The 19138-nt window shown below is 46.9% G+C and overlaps 2 protein-coding genes across 2 annotated transcripts in view; one reads left to right on the top strand and one right to left on the bottom strand.

Annotated features, from left to right (window-relative positions):
• LOC119396595 (rho GTPase-activating protein 18) overlaps positions 1-19138 on the bottom strand; it is a 200407-nt gene that overhangs the window by 88302 nt on the left and 92967 nt on the right. The gene's annotated exons all lie outside the window — the stretch shown is intronic.
• On the top strand, positions 7270-10926 carry LOC119396596 (KAT8 regulatory NSL complex subunit 2). The gene is made up of 2 exons (XM_037663872.2): positions 7270-8500; positions 10526-10926. Exons 1-2 carry the CDS (start codon positions 7350-7352, stop codon positions 10800-10802), a joined length of 1428 nt encoding a protein of 475 aa, XP_037519800.1. The 5' UTR covers positions 7270-7349; the 3' UTR covers positions 10803-10926.

Genomic DNA, 19138 nt, shown 5'->3' with positions numbered 1-19138 from the left:
ACCACAAATAATGTCCCCTATGTTTTCCGTGGCTTAAGTGTCTGTCGGTTTCATTAGTTGTGCATAATACATGCTAAGGTAGGCAGTTGCAGTTGCAGCCTAAGGCAGGCAGTTGGTAACGCGCTAAGGCAGGCAGTTGTAGCCTTGAAGAACACAAGGCCGCTTGTCGAAACGTTGGCTTTCATCTAATTTCATCTAATTTTTCATCTAATGACGCGCAGGTACCCAAGCCAGGATCAGTAACCAATTTCAATGGCTATTCAAGACACGCTATAAACAATAAGACGCTGACAATTAGGGTGCGTTAAAATGATCACCGTACGCTTGCAAGTTTACAAATAGCAATGGTCTGAGAAGTTCGTACTCTGAAAAGTGGGAGGGCGGAGTTGGTTGTAAATCGCAAAATTTTTAACCAGAACTTCTAAGGGGGGCTGCGATCGCTCTGCTCGTATGGGAGTACTGCTTAGTTCGTTGACTCGTCTAAGCTGTCTAAACTTCGTGTTGATGACTTCAGATGCTCTTACGACGACATCTATCACACTTTGTTTTTCTAAATTTACAAGACCACATATTTCTCATGTAATTAGGGCTAAAGTTCTTTGCTCGCGCGAATGATAACCGTAAATTGTTTCATTTAAGCGTAATCTCTAGTTCTATGCGATAAATCGGCAAAGCCACAAAGCAATTCCAAGCCAAAAAGAACAAAGTTTAGGCAAATCCGCGTAGCCAACTACAGATCTCTCCCACAGACACTTCACGTAAACGGACATATTTTATATTCGATTTCATCCCAACATAAAGTCTACCATAAAGTCTAATATTATATATTTAAAATAGTTCCTTGAGCTGTCATGCAACGAAGCCCCGTACGCACTAACGCCAGATCGTCCCTAAGACATTTTTGCAGGAAAATATGTGGATTACGCCATACAGCCTGCTTGGTCCGCCAAACACTGTTACCCCCTACGTTTCCTGCGCGTGTTTCCTGTCCATTGCAGATATGCTGTCGAGATGAAGCTTAATGTCGTGTATCATTTTATTATAAACAGCAAAGGTGGAACACCGACCACAAAAGAATAAGAAAAAGACGTTCCGGCTCCCCTAACGGGAGCCTTGTGATCAAGGAAGCCGAAACGTCTTATTATTCTGTGATCGGTGCTCCTCTCTTACTTTTTATCATGTCACTTCCAGACGAGACGGGTTTCCGTAACAGCTTCGATCTACTGTATTAGTTTATGTAAGGAAAATATGGAAACGACGTGCCTACGCGAATTCGCCTAAACTATGTCCCTCTGAGATGGAATTGATTTGTGCCCTTGCAGGTTCATCGCACTGGACGTAAGGTTGCATATAAATTCAACTATCTGCGCTGATTGTTCGTTACCGCAGAGACCTACAGGCCTTAATTCGTTCAGAAATATGTGAAGTCTTGTAATTGTAGAAAAATAAAGTGTGCCAATTAAAGTGCGGCAAGTCGCATTCGCATCTGCTGAAAACACTCGCGAATGGTTCGAGCATGGCAGACATATAAGATGGTAGTCATAGAAAATGGGGACATATACATAGTAAGCATAGAAGATGGTAGACATAGTAGGCATAGAAGATGAGGACATAGACACACGGTAAACATAGAAGATGGTAGACATGGTAGACATAGAAGATGATCGCATAGACATGGTAAACATAGAAGATGCAGAAACGACATGCTTGCTCGGCTCTGAGCAGAGTCGGCGAGCAGTGGAAGAGTATCTGCCACAGATACTGTATAATTCCAAGAGCATAAAACTACACCGGCTCGCATGACCTCCCCTAGGTGCGTGACTGTAACGCGTGTATCTGACTACGGCAAAGTGACATACTATCCTGCGCACGCGTGAGTACTTCGTTCTATTTTTTTTTTCTTACAGGCTTTTTCCTTTACCTATACCCCCCTATTTCGCACGAGTGGCTGTGGAACGGCCCGCCTGCCAGAAACCGAACGAAGCATGCAGAAGCTGCGCATCGCGATAGAGATGCAACTATATAGGTATGATGTAGATATGAGGCCAATAAAAAGTACCTTTGACAGGAGAAGCGCCCCCTTCGAGTACACGATCTCACTGCTTTATTTGTGTCCATGCCGTGACAAGCACAGACTGCATCCCGATCTTCATTATTGGAGGTAAGTACACGCATACCGTCCGCGGACAAACCACTCGTGTTCGTATGTAAATAAGCTGGAGGTTGTCGTTGTAGACGAGTCGCACGTGAAAGATTCCTGTCGACAGGAAACCATAATCGGATTTACAACCTCTGTGTTAGGGCGAAATTCTCGTTATTGAATTATACGGAAATAAGCATATTGGACTGCTTAGCATGCATACCCCCCCCCCCCCCCCCCCCACACACACACAATCTCGTTATTTTTTTTTTTTTTGCCAACAATGATGCAGGTTCTCACTTTCAGAAGTATTTTTCACGTGGCGACAGTCTGATAATTCGGCATGGCCCTATGCCTTCTGCATCCAGACACATCGATACAGTCCGAAATGAGAAGGGCATGTGGCTGTATCACAGCCGTGTCGTATATGTATATGTTCGTCATTTCAACGCTGCAATCAACGATGACAACCACGTTTCGTACGCCTTTCCTCTGTGTTCTGGGAAAGACACAGCCAATTCGCGAAACATGTTTGGGCGAGTTTAAGTCGGACGAGTCGTAAGTTAAGACAGATTCGCCATGTGAAATATTCCCACTAATGCGGGGCGTCTTCAGAAAAACCACGCTGCCTTAGAGAGAAGTAGATGAAAATGGAGAAGGCGGGGAGGTTAACCTGGCAGTAGTAACCGGTTTGCTACCCTGCACAGGAGTGGGGAAATAGGAGTCGGAAAGAGGGCAGAGAGATATATAAATTTTAAAAAGTGCACACACATGCAGGACGTTCCAATCAGAGCCGTTCTGATAGACCAGTTGAACGCAGAAAGCGTAGTAGCGCTTGCACAGCCTTATTCAGCCTATTCTGTGCGACTGCCCAGAGTACTGTTCACAGAGACAGTCGCTTTGCAACGGGCTCGATAAATTGGACGACCAAACTCTTTCGAAAGAAAGAATCATGCGCCATCGGCAGGAATAAACGTCAGGCTTCCTTATTTTCAATATTACCTGCGGGAGGGGGATGAAGGACAGCGGGTATATCTTTCAGAGGGACACTCGCTTGCTTGCCAAGGTTAATCTTATCGTACATGCAGGAGTCAAGGAAAACATGAGCTGACTAACGGCACGCGTGCCGGTGGACCTAGCAGTGAAAAGCATGCAAAGGCAATGATATAAAAGGGAAGCGAGAGAATGCGGAAACGGAAGCGCTTGATGCAAAATAGGAAGTATATAGCGCAGCCCGTATACATGCGCGCGCACTTGCCCATGTTTGAAAAAAAGGTAATTTCGGGCACGCGTGCGTAGCGGGAAGAGGCAATTGCGTGTGAATGCGGAGCCGCATTCGAGTATACACACTCGGTAGCTCGGCGGTTTTTTGAGTCGCTGCGTTGCTCCAGTTGAACAACTTAATACTTCGCGGAAAGCGCGAAAGTGAGAATAGCACGCACAAAGTGCATACGGATCAACGCCTGCAGGGAGAATGAAGGAGAAAACAAATTAACATACAAATACCAACCCAGCAATGCGACGCAAAACTTGAGTCGTCAAAATGGAAGCGGTAGTGGACGACACAAGCACAGCCTCATCACCATAGTCATGCGCAGGGTTCGCATTTAGACAGACAGGGGGAGGGGAGGGGGGAGCAAACTGCATAGCAGCGTTCAACCCCCCCCCCCCCCCCCCCACACACACACACACCCCCTTTTTGATTGGTCGAGTCCGAAAGAAAACCAGCTTCGCAATAGACACAAACATGATAACGAAACGATGACATCCTTCTCACAATGACCTGCCTTAGGTCCCGGGCTTTGAGGGATGAAGGGGCGCAGTGAACCGTTCTTGTCATAGGCGTGCGCAGAGGGAGGGGGGGAGAGGCAGGGGGGCGCCCCCCCCCCCTAGTAACCTAATAAGAGGGGGCGCAAAGTCTGCCCCATACATCGACATAATTGGGAGGGGGGCGCCGCAATTAACTTTCGCCCCCGCCCCCCCCCCCCCTGAAGGGGAACCCAGCGCACGCCTATGTAACGTAATGCAAGTTCAGGGGTCCGCGGCCGCCATTATCGTGGAGAACCTGCATGGCCATAACGCTTCACAATACAAGAGTGCTTGTTTGGGCCGGTTGGTACATGTCCATATAAAAACGAGAAACTGCGCGAACCACAGGGGAACAGGACAGAGACGGACGGCGCTTGGTCCGTCTCTGTCCTGTTCCCCTGTGGTTCGCGCAGTTTCTCCTCTCCTTCACAATGAACTATGACGGGACAGGTCCGACTGAGTAGAGATATGGTGCCGACTTGGCACCCCCCCTTTAGATAAATAGGAAGGAGTTACCCCACCCCGCCCCCCTCATGCACACGCCTATGTTCATGAGTATACGTTTACTGTAGTAGAGTACCACCCTCTTAGTTGCTAAACAAACCAGACGGCAGTGTTAAAGGGACACTATAGAGCAGCATGATATTTCCGGTGTTTGTAAACTCAGTACCAAAATCACAGGTCTTGCCATGAGAAGACGCTTGTCAAGCGAGATGACGCAGAAAAAGAAAATGCGGGCGGCGACGCCACCTTCAAGTTCCCACACCAGCTCGCTGTGGCGCCGTAGGTTTTGACGGCGCCTATGGGGGCCCACATAGTTCCTAATAGCTTAAAAAAAAATTTTGGCAGATCCCACGCCTTGTGGGAATCGGTTTCATGCGAAGCAGTCAGCGAGTAGTTTTATGCTGCATGTTTTGGCTTTGAGCCAAGCGTTACGAGGTGGATCGACGTTTTTTTGTAAGTGTAGTCAGGGGCGTAGCCAAGGGGGGGGTTGGGGGGGTTCAAACCCCCCCCCCCGAAATTTTTCAGTTTTGCTTGCGTATATAGGCAGGCACACATACAAACGCACGCACGAACATACATAAAGTATGGTTGAACCCCCCCCCCCGAAAAAAATTTCTGGCTACGCCCCTGAGTGTAGTGGTTGTTTGCGGATCGTGCGCTTGCCAGGCACGTCGACAACACTGGTGTTTAAAGGGTAACTTATGGTCTGACGTAACGTCAGCACTCACGTTAGAGCACAGACGCCATTATTATTGAAACCAAGTGCACTTTACGGTGCGATGATGTGAACGTCATACGTAACTTTTGTTAGCGCATTCCTCCGGGGTCAAGCAACACTTGATTCTAGCTTGCTGAATCACAGGAATACAAATTTAATGTTTATTATACTGCTATAAAAGCGGAGGCAACACTAGAACCACAACTGACGTTAACCTGACATGGCGCCTCTATCGTAGGAGTACATATGTAGTGTTTATTGCTTTGTTATAACATTAGGTAGCCAGCACTACAACTGACATTACGCCTGCGTAATGTGTTTTTCCCAAGCAGCTCCTAGACCTGACGTGGCTCTGTGGTAGAATACCTGACTGCCACGCAGAATGCTTGGGTTCGATTCCTGCTCGGATCCTGATTTTTATTCTTTCCACTCATCGGGTCAACGTTGTCCGATGTCTGTTTTTCTTAACGCTCTCGAATTTAAATGAACAATGTCTATTCTCGTAGTTCCTGGGTGGATATAAGTGTCAATCACATGTGGGGCATACCCGTTGCCACACGTGTCTGCAGGAAAGGGTTTGACGACGTACGCTACAGGATTTCCCGTTATTCATGTCATGACCAGACAGTCATATTCGTCAAGTCATCTTACCCTCCCACGCCAATTTTGGTCTACACCAGATAGATAGATAGATAGATAGAAACGCTTAAAGTGCCAAGGTTTCGCTAAGAAATGTTTCGCATTTAAAAATGAAGTACAGTGTCGTCTGAGGGGGCCGGGGCGTAACGAATTTCAAGAAATTTTGTTAAGGTAACGTTAAGGGCCATAGCGTGAATAAGCACTTTGATCAATGACATCACGCTGGCAACCATCTGCAGATATTTAGCGTGAAACTTAAAAATTAAGCTTTCACCTTAATCTTATTTGCTGTTATTAAACCTATGATGGCGAAATTAACGACAATAGAGTTAAAGGGGAAGAGAGAGAGAAAAAAAAGGTGCGAAAGAACCAGCTGGCGTAAAGCAGACGTTGTTGGTCACTTGTTGACGGTGGCTCACACCCACTGCGGGGGATTGGCCAAGAATTCAGTGGTTGTATAAAAAGTTATAGAACTTTAGAATAAGGCAGTTTATAGAATAGAAACTTTACAAATTATATACAGCGTAGGCGCACACCAAGGCTTGTGTTCTCTTCATTGAAATATACAGGTGTTTTAATAAGTGTCCGAAAATCCCCCAAAACAAGGGAGATTCAATATTTGCTCGCTGCCTCGATAGTTACTTTTTATGCAGCGGTAGACGTTTAAATTTGACTAGAGACATCAATTACGGCAGTAATTAGAGAAATTAAAACTTCCTCAATTACTGCGTCAACTTCTTTTTAATTAGTGGAGACAGCCGGTCAGGTCGTAATGGAGAATTGAAGTCCTTCTAGCGAAGAGCCCATTGCCGCTTTGAGATTTCGAAAAAAAAACGGCCTTTGGTAATTATTGCGGAGTATTGAAATGCGAAAAAATTAGTCGGCAACCCTTTCAGGAAGCGAAAAACAAAAAGAAACAATAAGCAAAGGCCATCCGCTGCATATTGGACTACCAAACAGAAAGTGAAGGTACTTAGTAAGCTATCCTGATATGGCTCCGTTAACTGCACGAAATAACAGTGACTTTCAACTTTCTCGCCGAGTTCCAGTCATGACTCCATCACAGAAACAAAGGCTGATCTCGAAGGCTACGCTGTTGCACGCTGCCAGCCATAGAGTTTCCTACTCTATGCTGCCAGCGACCCACTGACAGCCATGTATAATCATGTCCTCGTAATTACCTCTAAAAAAAATGCCGTTTCTCTAATGACAACACATTAAAAAAAATTATCCTAAGCAATGCGCACCAGAATAGCTACCATTATTCAAGAACTCTGCCATGTGCGGTGTCTGAAAATATAAAAAAAAAAACAGCTACCGTGACTTCAACGCATCTCATATCTCGGAGGCCGCTGCTCTGCGCACAGCTTTTCAAAAACTTTGCCAGATGGCGCTGCCATCTCAAGCGCGGCTCATAAAACTGCTCCGTTCTTCCTGCAGGTGGCACCTGCGTCGCAGCGGAAACGTTCGAGACGCGTCGTAGATCCCGTTTGCGGCGGAGAAAAGCGAGCCGGAGTGCAATGGCTGCCCGCTGTCTGGATGAATTGTTCCGAGTTTGACCCTTCCGACAAAGGCAAGCTCGCGCCGGGTGCGACGAACAAACGCGACAAGTGCAAACACCAGCAAGACATCGCAGCGATGAGCGTCATCAGGCGAGTCATGGTGAGCCGAAAGCCGCGGCCGGTTGCCGCCCCGGAGCGCAAGCTATGCAACTACATGCACCGCGTGTGTCTCCAAGCGAGAGTCGAGGGCTACGAGTACTGCATGCGGCATATTCTTGAGGACAAGAGCGCTCCTTTTCGACAGTGCGCGTACACCCACGCTCAAAGCGGGCGCCGGTGCGCCTATGCGGCGCCGAAAACCGACAAACGCGAGTCGCTGTGCCAGTTTCACGCGCGAAAAGCTCTCCAGCACCGTCGCTCGTCCGGCAAAAAGCAGCACCTCGTCGAAACGCCGCAGAAGGTGATCGAGACATTAGAGCACTACTGCAGAGACCCGCAGCATTCCGTGGACCAATCGGACACCGCGAGAAACACGGTGAAGTTTTACGACGTCGAAAGCGACGATGAGCCTCCCACGATCGGCGAGTTCCCAGCGTGCGCGGCGGGAGACAGCGATGCCGACAGTCTCGACAACGACTTGGACGATCCGCTCCGGCACGCCGGCGTATACACCGTCGAGGAAGCCTCGTCGATCACCCGTGATAAGCTTGTGCGACTGCAGAGGTTGTACTTGAACCAGTTTAAGAGACTTACGGACGTTCTGATGGAGAAGCGCGCTCTGTACCTCCGCAACAGGGGGGCATCGGGGTCCGTGTCCAAGGACTTCGCTTCGCCTCAGGAGGAGGCGCTGTACAAGCGTTACCGCGCCTATTACCGATACCACCGCACCTACGGTGCCGAAGCCGTTCTCAAAGACAGGCTCAAGGAGAAGCAGAAGAGCGCGCGTACTGGCGTACCCGTAATTGACGAGGGCGTGACTTGCAACCAGGCAGGGTGTAGCAATACGGCCATTCCGTTGTCGAGGTTCTGCCGCTCGCACATCCTTAACGACCGCAAACAACAGCTGTTCGAGCGCTGCGATGGCGACAGCAACAATGGCCTACCTTGCAGCACTGTTTTGTTGAAAGTCCGCGGACCGCGCGACGTCTGTTTGATACATGCCGCGCCCAACCCATCGCTGGACTGCAGGTAAGTCCTACTCGTACCCAAGGGAGGTGCTTGACGCGTTTGGCAAAGGAAGCGAAGCAAGGTGCTTCTGTAATGTTAAGCGTTACAAAGCCCAGTCGCTGTCGCACATACAACACGATTCAACCTTCGTGGAAGCTTGAATTCATTGATTCGTTGTACAGGTAATTCTATTTAGTAGCCTTCGCTATAAAGACAGTCGCAATATATGAAAGATGGCACTTCAGGCCTAGACGTGCCCTGATCTTCATTAAAAAGGGGTAATTTCACTGTAGAGGTGTTTGCTGTTAAGGCGTTTGGCATTATAGAGCTAGAAAAATACGAGCAGCATAATGGAAACTGTTATTGGTGGCATCAGCAGTGTGTGGGTGCAGTAATTAATATTAAAAGTACAACACTGACATTATGAATACTTCATGCGACTGGCAATATGAATACTTCATGCGAGTTCTCAATACGCTCACACTGGAAAATAAAGGAACGTAAGGGAATTACCCTTTACATAATACCCCTAATAGGGGTCACGAAGGAAAGAATGGGATATTAATATAAACACTGTTGCTTTTCAGTATTTCCGGTGTACTGCTGTGCACATTAGGAAGCAGTTGTAGAGTTTTTGAGGAATCGCGCATCTGCAATTTCCGCTGTTACCATATTTTTCAGATTTTTTCGTAAGTTCTTACGGTCAAACCAATTAGGGCATCTTAAATACATCGTAGTGCAGGAAAAAACAGACACAAAGAAAACGACACGAGACAACATACAGGCCCAATTCGCCACAGTTCTCAATTAGGGCACTCGGGTATCACAAGCCATCATCATAAAAAGCAGTGCGATAAAATTATGCTAGCTACTCGGAGGCACTTTACTTTCAGCTGTCCAACATATGTAGTGCTAATTGCTGTGTCAAAGCAAATTTTGGAAACTCAGCAGCATTTCTGAATGGGTAACAAGCAGCAGGACTGGTCAACTTTCACCAGGAGTCACAATGGCCTCAGTGTCAGTTTTAGCATGAGCCTGCATGAAAGTACTTTTCATGTAATTAAAATGTGTGACGTTCTTGCCGACCAAAGGTTGCATCACCACTGACATTGTGGAAACGAAGACGAATGAAGCTGAAATCGGGGCATTGAAACAACCCAGATCATAACCGAGTATATTGCTAAATGACAAATTTCATGAAAAGTACAGTGCTTTTTTTTTTAGATATTGAGTGCACACTGCCCAAGGCAGTGATTACTGTTCATTTTTAAGCACATTTTTATTTGTTGTCTCCTGTCTGCACCGTTTTCTTGCGGCACCTCTTCTCTCCCACCTAACCATGAAATTGGACAGGAAGAGCAGAATGGTGGGTCTGAAACTCAATATGCAGAAATCTCGGAAGAGAGAGCAGCACTTTGCAATATGTAGTGAGGCACTGGAAGTGGTAAAGGAAATATACTTAAGGCGAGTAGTGACCGCAGATCCGCACCATGAGACTGAAGTAACTAGAAGAATAAGAATGGGGTGGAGTGCATTGGCAGGCATTCTCAAATCGTGAATGGTAGTTTACAACTATCCTTCAAGAGAAAGGTATAGAACAGCTACACCTTACCAGTACTTGCCTGGAGGCTTATGAAGAGGGTTTAACTTAAATTGAGGACAACACAGCGAGCCATGGAAAAAGAAATAATAAATGTAACCTTAAGACACAAGAAGAGAGCAGAGTGGGTCAGGGTGTAAACAGGTGTTAGGACATTTTGTCAAAATTAAGAAGATATGGGCGTGGGCAGGGCATGTAGCGTGAAGGCAAGATAGCCACTGGTCTTTAAGAGTAACACACTGGGTTCTAAGAGAAGGCAAATGCGTGAGGGGGAGGAAGGAAGTTAGGTGGGCAGATGAGATTAAGAAGTTTGCGGGGATAACATGGCCTCAGCAAGCACAGGATGTGGTTGATTGGCAAAACATTGGAGAGGCCTTTCCCCTGCAGTGGATGTTGTCAAGCTGATGATGAGCCACGGGCACTATTTCTTTTCTTTTTTTTTTCAGTGTTACCGAAAGCAAAGGCAGCACTGAGAATGTGCACGTTGACGTCGAGAGCACGGTGGATATGGACATTCCGGAAATCGAGCATTTCCAATCCATGGACGACATTGCTGCCCTGGGCTTGGATGTGGTGCAGCCTGGTTGCCTCTTTGGCCTAAACCAGTTTGGAGACCCCGGTGAATCGACAGACTCAGCCCTGTCAGACGATGGGGGCACTAGCAGTATCATAGGCTTGGGAGCGCCGCCGGACATATTAGACGATGTGGACGTCGTCAAGTGACAACCAGCCGAATACCAGTGTGAACCGCATTTTCAACACCCTTTGCAGGCGAAACTGAATCTGTTGACCGACTAGTCCAGTTTCATTGTGAGAATAGCATTAAATTAAAATGTTGGCTAAGTTGGTTATACAACTGTTGCAATCAATTTCTTTTACAGGCCTTCATGCAGTGCAAATGAAACAGTACACAGGCTTGCCAAGAAATGCGTCATAAGCACTATAAAAGGTGAAGAAGCAGTTCGGTTGTGCACATGTGGCTTTGTGGTAGTTTGCATCATTGGTCATAATGTGTGCCTGGTGCCTTCAGTCTACAATGGTGGCCAAATACAAGAGCACAAAACATATGTTCAAGCATTGCCATATGGAGACCATGTGCCACATGTTCTGGATATCAGCAATACATGCTGGTCAATTGTGAATAATTAGTAGCATTGTCGTAGAACATTAAGGGCCAACATGTCAAGGTTGCTTAAAGGGACACTAAAGGCAAATAATTTATGTCAGATTGAAAGCCCAATGTATGACAACTTCTAAAACGGCAACATTATCAACAGCAGTGCCCTACTTACCGAGAAATTAACCTAAATGTATCACATGGTGAGCGCCACGAGTGGGACATTTTCGAAGTGATCCCGATGACGTATGGAGGTCGGCCTACAATAAATCACTAGTAATCAAACTAGCAGCAGTAAAAAAAGAACATTCTGAGCATCAAAAGACGTAATAAAATGCTGTTTGTTCGTTTCCGCTTGATTCATGGAAAACAAAACCTCCGTGGCGTTGCCATGGGGAACGGCGCGCGTGGTTCAAAGGTTCCGTTCTCGCCGAACTGCGCCTCTTTCGGGATCGCGTACTGCCGTGCGTGTTTTGCGCGCTCGTGAAAGTCGCTCTGACAGAAAGTTCGACAAAATGCCGCATGCGTGTGATATTGCCGGATGCCCGAATGGTGCACAACGCCAGTGCTGCAGCAAGGAAACCGGTGTGTCTTTTCACTGGGTGCCGCGGAATGAACCCTTACGCTCGAAGTGGCTTAGTGTCATGCCATTGCGTCAGTGTGCTAAACAGCCAAAACCTTTGCGTGTGTGCTCGCTGCACTTTCGTACTGAGGATTACGAGACCAACCGCAACTTGGTGAAGGCTTTGAATGTGCCCATCCGAGCAAGTCTTTGCTGCAGCGCCGGTGTTGCTACTGTGGGTCCCGCTACTTCCGCTCGGCTGCTACTAGTGTCGGCGGCCGCACAGTAAAAGCGGGCAACGTTGGGCACGGCAGAAGTGACGTATGAAAGTCGTATTTTCAGGCGGGAGATTTGAAGCGCGCTAACGCGATGCGGACCACTAAAAACGTGATTTTATTTCAAAATAAGCACTTCCTTGGCACAAAAGCAGCACTGCGAGGTTTCTGGACCGCTATTTCAACAATCAATGTCGACTTAATATTTGCCTTTAGTGTCCCTTTAAATAAAAAGAGGCTTTTGTGGAAAATACAACATATAACTTTCGCAAGCTGGAGCATCATGCAAAAATGCCACCATGGCCTACCAAGAAGAGCTCACTGACCAGCCCTGTAGCTTTGCCAAATGGTGTATATGCTATTTCTATGGATTTATCCAAGGTGAAATTTCCTTGTAGTGAAAGTCCTTATTTCAAAATTGTAGCACTACATTAGACGAGGACAAGAAGAAACGTACATGACAGGACGGGCGCTGTCCTGTCATGTACCTTTCTTCTTGTCCTCGTCTAATGTAGCGCTACAATTTTGAAATAAGAATGTATCACCAACTAGCCCCGCAACGTGTTTTGTTAAGTGAAAGTCCTTTGTGGGTAAATTCAGTTTGCAGCTTCACTCCAAATGTGTCCCTCTATTTTTTGCTGTTACATTACTATCTATTACATGCTCCATGTTTCTTGCATACCAGAACATTTTGGGCTTCTGTGGTGGCTTGTTTCGTGTTTTTCCATGAGAACACACTCTGCCACAGATCAGTTCTTTTAAAGCTAGGCCAAAGATGGAATACCATTTGTGAGGGTATGAATTGTGCCCTAATAACCAAATACCAGCAGATGACCGTATAAAGACAAGCCTATTGATAAAAAAAATAGCCAGTCAAAAGGACAAAGGAGAGAAGTGGCATACAATCGTCATATGTGTTCGTTCTTTCAGTGTTATGTACCAATGGACCCAGACTTCAACCTCTTGCTAAGTTCAGTAAAGGCCCTATATTTCTGGTATCTGGTACTCTCTGTTCTTCTGAGCCAAAATGCCTTAAAGTCATTCTAGTAAAACCTGCATGAAAATAACCTGCACTAGATAGAAGATTCTTGCTATTTAGCCCCACCCTACATAATCATCTCTACCTTATGATTTTACTACATTGCCCACAACCTCAAGAACAGGCTCACACTTGTGCTTGCGACATCCCATATCCACAGACTAAGTTTGTGCTGCAAGTAGCACAGCATCGCCCAATGAAATGTCAAAGCGAAGCTTCATTTACTCAACTATTCAGCATGCCTATAGTTTTATAAAATATTGTACTTAATTTTGTTTTCTCTTGTATGACTCTTGTTGTTTAGATCGATTCTTTCAGAACTGTGGCGGCATTCCTCTGCTTACAGTACTTGATGTTACCATTCAAAATGCAAGTGCGGCTACATTTGCCATTACTGACTAACTTGTACTACAGAAAGTTGGCCGCTCACGTACACGCACCCCAGACCGCCCTTGCGTGGCATAGATTACGAGCACATAACCTCACGAATGCACGAATGCACGCTATTTCTTGGTCGTTAAGCCCGACCCGCAGTGTTATCATATCAGCCCTTTGGCAGCCTGTGTCGCGCTGTGGCGCTTCCGATCACTGCGAGCCTGCCGGAACATGAAGGGAGGGGGCGGAGGTCGCGTCGTGTACGATGGGCGCGAAGGAGAAGAGCGAAACAAAAAATGGGCGAGACGAGAAGGAGAAAGCGGGCCGGTTGTCGAGGGGACTGCCCCACAGCACCCAACCGCTGTGTGCGGCCAGCTGTTGTATCGCGTTGCTGCGATTGCCGTCTCTCGTGACTTGACTTCTTAAGTACGCTACTGGGGGTCAGCGTAGCATCAATCATGGCTAGGCGACGTAGTACCGATTATGCCAGTCAGCCAGGTTACATTTGCAAAGGGGCCGGGTAGTGGGAGGCCAGTGCGGGATGGATGAATGGCACCATCGCCCAGATAAGCTAATCTCTACGAATATCTTCAGAGACATTTCGCATATCAAAATTAATGTTAGTGAACATAAGTATTACTTGCAGTTCACGTGAACGGTACATTGTTATTAGTCTGTTCATCATTTCGTCTGTTCCGGGCCAACTGTGTTCAGGCATTTTTTCGATGGATGTACAGTTGGCGTCGAAAGTTTAGAGACCACTTGGTCTGAGAAAAATTTGAATTTCCCTGTAATTTGTGGCCGTATTTGGCCGAACTGCACAGTACATGTTATTGCGCCTTAGAACACGCCAGAAATTTAAATTCAAAGCTGTCTGCCGAAGCAGCCACAATATTCAGCTTTTTCTAGTGCCTCGTGGTCCTTAAACTCGCCACGCTGACTGTACGTATCATATTATTTAGGCATTAAGAAACATTGTCGCGTCGTAAACAGATTATGCGAATTTTTGAAATTGTCATTAGCACGTGAGTTAAATATGCTCAAAATTAAAGCCGTTCTTTCATTTCTCAGCAGAACATCAGTCCCTAGCCAGGTAACTTCATAAGCCCCTCGAGTGATAGAAACGGGAATGGAAATATATGAAATGGAGAAGAATACGCTGTAACTTAAAATAACTGAGCAGAGCTAGTTGGTAAGTATTCATGTTAAAGTGACAGGGCGTGCAAACACGGACGCAAGAAAGAAGTCAAGACACCACAAACGCCGACTAACAACTGAAGAGGCGCACAACGGCGGAAAAGAAAGAAGGCACGAAACCTTATCTGCGCATGCCCAAACAATAGGCGAACCTATCGGCGTTTGTGGTGTCTACTTCTCTTTTATGTCCGTGTTTGCACGCCCTGTCACTTTAACATGAACGCTGTAAGTATGGCGCGACAACATAAAGTCAAAGCGACCCGTCATCTCCGTGAAGAGGCGAGGCCTCACTTGGACAGCGAGGGCGGACATACACGTCTTGGACCTATGGAAATGGTGTGATAGTGACTATACGAGAATTAAATATTCCCACTGGCGACTTTGTGAGGGTGAAGAAAGCCTTCGAAAGGTTTCGAAACCCTGGCTGCGCGATCTCTGACCACGCAGGCACAACGAACGTTGCGCGCACGTCCAGATGGAAGTCCTTTCTGGGGAGTCCGAATACGTGCTTGTTACAAGAAAGCTGGCGTACCGGGAACACTGCCATGTCGGACAGCCCATGAGACCTTGAGCGTCTAGCATACGAGTACCAGCTAGTTAACGTGTCCTGTGTCGAGATAACCGTGAATAAGAACGTGAATTGGTATCGGTCAAGCTCTTAAGGCTCAAACAGAGAGAAAAATAGTTTAATGGAAACCAGAGATATGCGAGCCCTGCAATGTGATTGCGTCGAAGTGGCATGAATATGATGAAGAGGAGAAGGAAATAAATAGAGAGATCACAATAACCAATCAAGGAATTTTCCGATGGCCTACGGCAAGCACTTTATGGGAGTCTCGGAAGAGATCAGATAGTGCTCCAGGTTTTCACATGACTGTGCACGTAGATACCCAGGTTTGTGCCGCCGCCTTAGTCAAAATCACGAGGTCTCTATAGTACAACGAAACCGACTGAGAAGGCTCATCCTGTACTCAGATTCGCCTAAAGGACGTCATCACACCATAAGTAATAGCTGAAAGGTGAGAATACGGAAGCATTAGTAACACACACTCGTAAATCACTTTGGCATCCACCACAGCTTGTTGAATTGCGAGTCCTGTTATAGAGACATTTTCTATGAAGTGTGCAAACAACATTACTGCGACTCGTACGGTGCGGTCAGAGGCAGCTCAAAAAAAGAAAAAAAAAGCGAATCGCATTAACTTGTGTGTTTAACACTTAATAAGACGGATGGCTTATGTCACTTGCAGTAAAAGACAAGTATTGAAGTGCGCATATCACGTTAAAGGATGATCGCTGACAGAGGTTTCAGTGAGGACAGTCGGAGCACGTGCACAAGCCTGGCTCAGTAGAAGCCTCATTGTTCCCAGTCGATTTGATCTGGACCGGCGCGGAGCCCGGCACAAGAAGGGGTCGTACAAGTGGCTCACCCCACTGTCTACCCCTCTCTCCACACACACTGATAGTCAATCGTCCACCTCTGTGCCGTTCCCCGCCTGCTCCTTTAACTCTCACGAAATGCACGGAGGCCAGACAACCAGAGTAAACAGTGCTTGAGACGTTACGGTCGCTTCACGAGGTTTTGGTTAACCTCTCCGACTGCCCGCTGGCCCTCCAGGCATGTCGTCTATCTACGCTGAAGCCAGCCATACCAACGGGTTTGTTTCGCACACTTTCTCTGCGCAGTTACGCGTTTCCACCGCAGGTCCCGACAGCCGCGGCGTCCCCGGTGCCATTACGACGATACATCAGCTGGTACAATGCTAACGCCACGATTGCATCTCAGTTTCAATCGTAGGGCGCCGGTGTTTTGCAACTGTCGGGGGCTCTCCGCGCAGAATTGCCCGCCGCGTCACCGCAGACCGGCTCCCGCAAGAGACCGGGGCGCCCCTCCGCACACGCTACGCAGCCTCGCCGCCATTGTCCTCCGGGGGATACGCACACCGCCACTTATGGGTGTGTCCGATTTCCCACGTGCGCGCTCTGGAAGGCACGCACGCGGGCCGTGCGAACAACGGTACCCTCCCTCATTCAAAGCAAACCAGGTACTGAGGCCACAACAACAACAAATTGGTTTCTAGTGCATAAATTTGCATATCGTTGTCTAGGTTGACGATAATGCGCTACGGATGTGCCGTGTGATGATTAACTGCGTATTATTGTGCGCTTTCTCCTTGTGACCTGTTCCTATCGGTTTTGCTTATCGTCCAACGATCGATTCTCTGTTTTGTTTCTTTGTTTATCATTTTTTGTTTATATAAGGCACTGCGTTAAAGCCACAGCACATTTGATGTGTAAGCATTACAATGCACAAGCGAATGAAAACTCGGCGACAACCGTCGGTGACATCATGGCATAAGAGGGAAGGACAGCGCGCAGAGGAAGAGGAGATGTGTGACAAATAACGTGCAGGGGAGAAAAGGAAGGAGAGGTGAGATCCAGAGCAAGGTGCTCTTGGACAAAGCACAGGCACTGCCACAATCACATAATCTGAAGAGCTATCGTCTTAGGAATGACGAAATACGCAAGCAATGCTCCAGCGAAGAGAGCATTTTCTGTAGCAAATACATTGTTAAGGGACAACGATATGTGAAACAAGTTATGGCAGAGCTTTGCTGCCGCTTGAATTGCACGAATTCCACGACCACTGAGAAGAATCGGCGGAATGCAGTGCTTACAGCGGAAGCATAATAACTGCGCCCCAATTCCACCATCCGCGGTGGTACAAAAGCGTGTAAAAAATACACGAACAGATTTGATTCGTGCAGAAATTGTTTGAACAGAACGATGATTGGCCCGTGAATCCAACCATCAAGGCGGGTGGATGACCAAGCCTGTTTTCTCGTGGCTGGTGAAGACGGCCTAAACGTACACCTGGGCAAAGTGCACATCAAGTCTGTCGTTTCCTTAGTGTTAAGTGTTGCAGCGCTAAACAAGACGGTAGAACTAAAAGCAGACGAGGACAAGCGCATAGACGCGCACATGAACATTCGCATATACATTCGCCTGCTTTCGGGGCAGATTACAAAATCCTGAAGAGTAAAATAGAGAGAGAGAGAGAGAGAGAGAGCGGCGGGCAGCAAGAGTGCTCCGGAATTCCGAGTCTCTGTGCGATTCAGGGCGACCTTGTCGATGCTATGCGGTACAGCTCTTTCTTATGTTCCGACACTTGTCTGTGACGAGGAGGGCGCAGATAGCGCGAGCTTCTGCGCCCTCCATATTTACAATGTGTGCACGTTATCACCATACTTATCTATAATAATATGCCCACCACTTATACATCGCGTTCCTTCTTTCTTTTTCCCGGTACATCTTCCCTCTACGCGCGGTAAGTGACCAGGAACTGGGCCCTCCTTCTCCAACGTATTGTCACGACTGCAAGCTTGCTCTTCTCTCTCTCCCTCTCTCTCTCTCTCTCTCAAGCTAACAATACAATAGAGCTAGGTCAACGAAGTCAGGAACACGAGCGGCAACCACCGCTCCCTTGAGGAAGATGAAGTTGGCGCGTCTGCTCCGGTGGACTCGTGAATTTACACCGAGCTGGTCTGGTCTGGCACACTCCCCTTATCGTAGGGAACATGAAACAATAGAACACCTTCTCATCTCTTGTCGAAGGTTTTCCGCATTAGGAAAGCGATCTCTAGAAACACCGTTTCGCATAACTGAATTAGATAAAGCTCAACTCCTTCAGGCTTGCTATCCCTAGGTGCACCGAGTGCCACTGACCCTTGGGCACAGCGACAAAAAAGTAAGTGAGACCGTTCAAGATTTTACAGCACGGTCAATGAAGTCACTGAACCAAAACTTCATGTTCAACCAAAGCAGACTATTATATTTTCTTTTGTATTAACTTCCTTCTAATTCGCTAAGGATAAATTCGACCCCTACTATTTTATAGACAAATGATAATTCTATTAAAAATATTCTTCTTAAACAAAGCGAAATATTATTTTATTTTCTCTATTTTAAATATTTTATCTTAGTTACCCGATTCCCCGGAGTGAGTGTGAGCCAATATTTTAATATCTACATCTACATACCCCATGGTAGGTGTGAGCCAGTAGTCTAAGGATTTACATCTACTACAGTATATAGAGCGTGTCTTTGTCTCGCGGTGGTATTGCGTGCTCTTGTTTCCGCGTCGCGACGATATCAGTGTTTCGTTCATGAAAAAGATGTTCCTACCTAGAGTTTGTATTAAATATTCGTATAATACAGTTTGTTTCAATAGCGGTTTGTTTTCATTATTAATATGCCTGTCAATAGTTCTTGAAGTTTTGTACAAAAACTGGCTTCTTTGCAGGAAAGAACATTCAACTCCTTTTTTACCTTGGGCTTTAACTGCCCGACTAGATCATTATGCCGACCGACCATTACCGATCATAATGGTGTAGCGCCTGCCAATGCTCTGGCCGCGCAGGTCACGACAGAGCGGCAAGAGTCGACAGCCGCACGTGCCTACGGTTGTCTACTGCGCTCTCAAGTGTGCAATGT

This window comes from Rhipicephalus sanguineus, chromosome 6 (genome assembly GCF_013339695.2).
Source record: "Rhipicephalus sanguineus isolate Rsan-2018 chromosome 6, BIME_Rsan_1.4, whole genome shotgun sequence".
NCBI lineage: Eukaryota > Metazoa > Arthropoda > Arachnida > Ixodida > Ixodidae > Rhipicephalus > Rhipicephalus sanguineus.
This window is presented reverse-complemented; position numbering and strand designations above follow the sequence as displayed.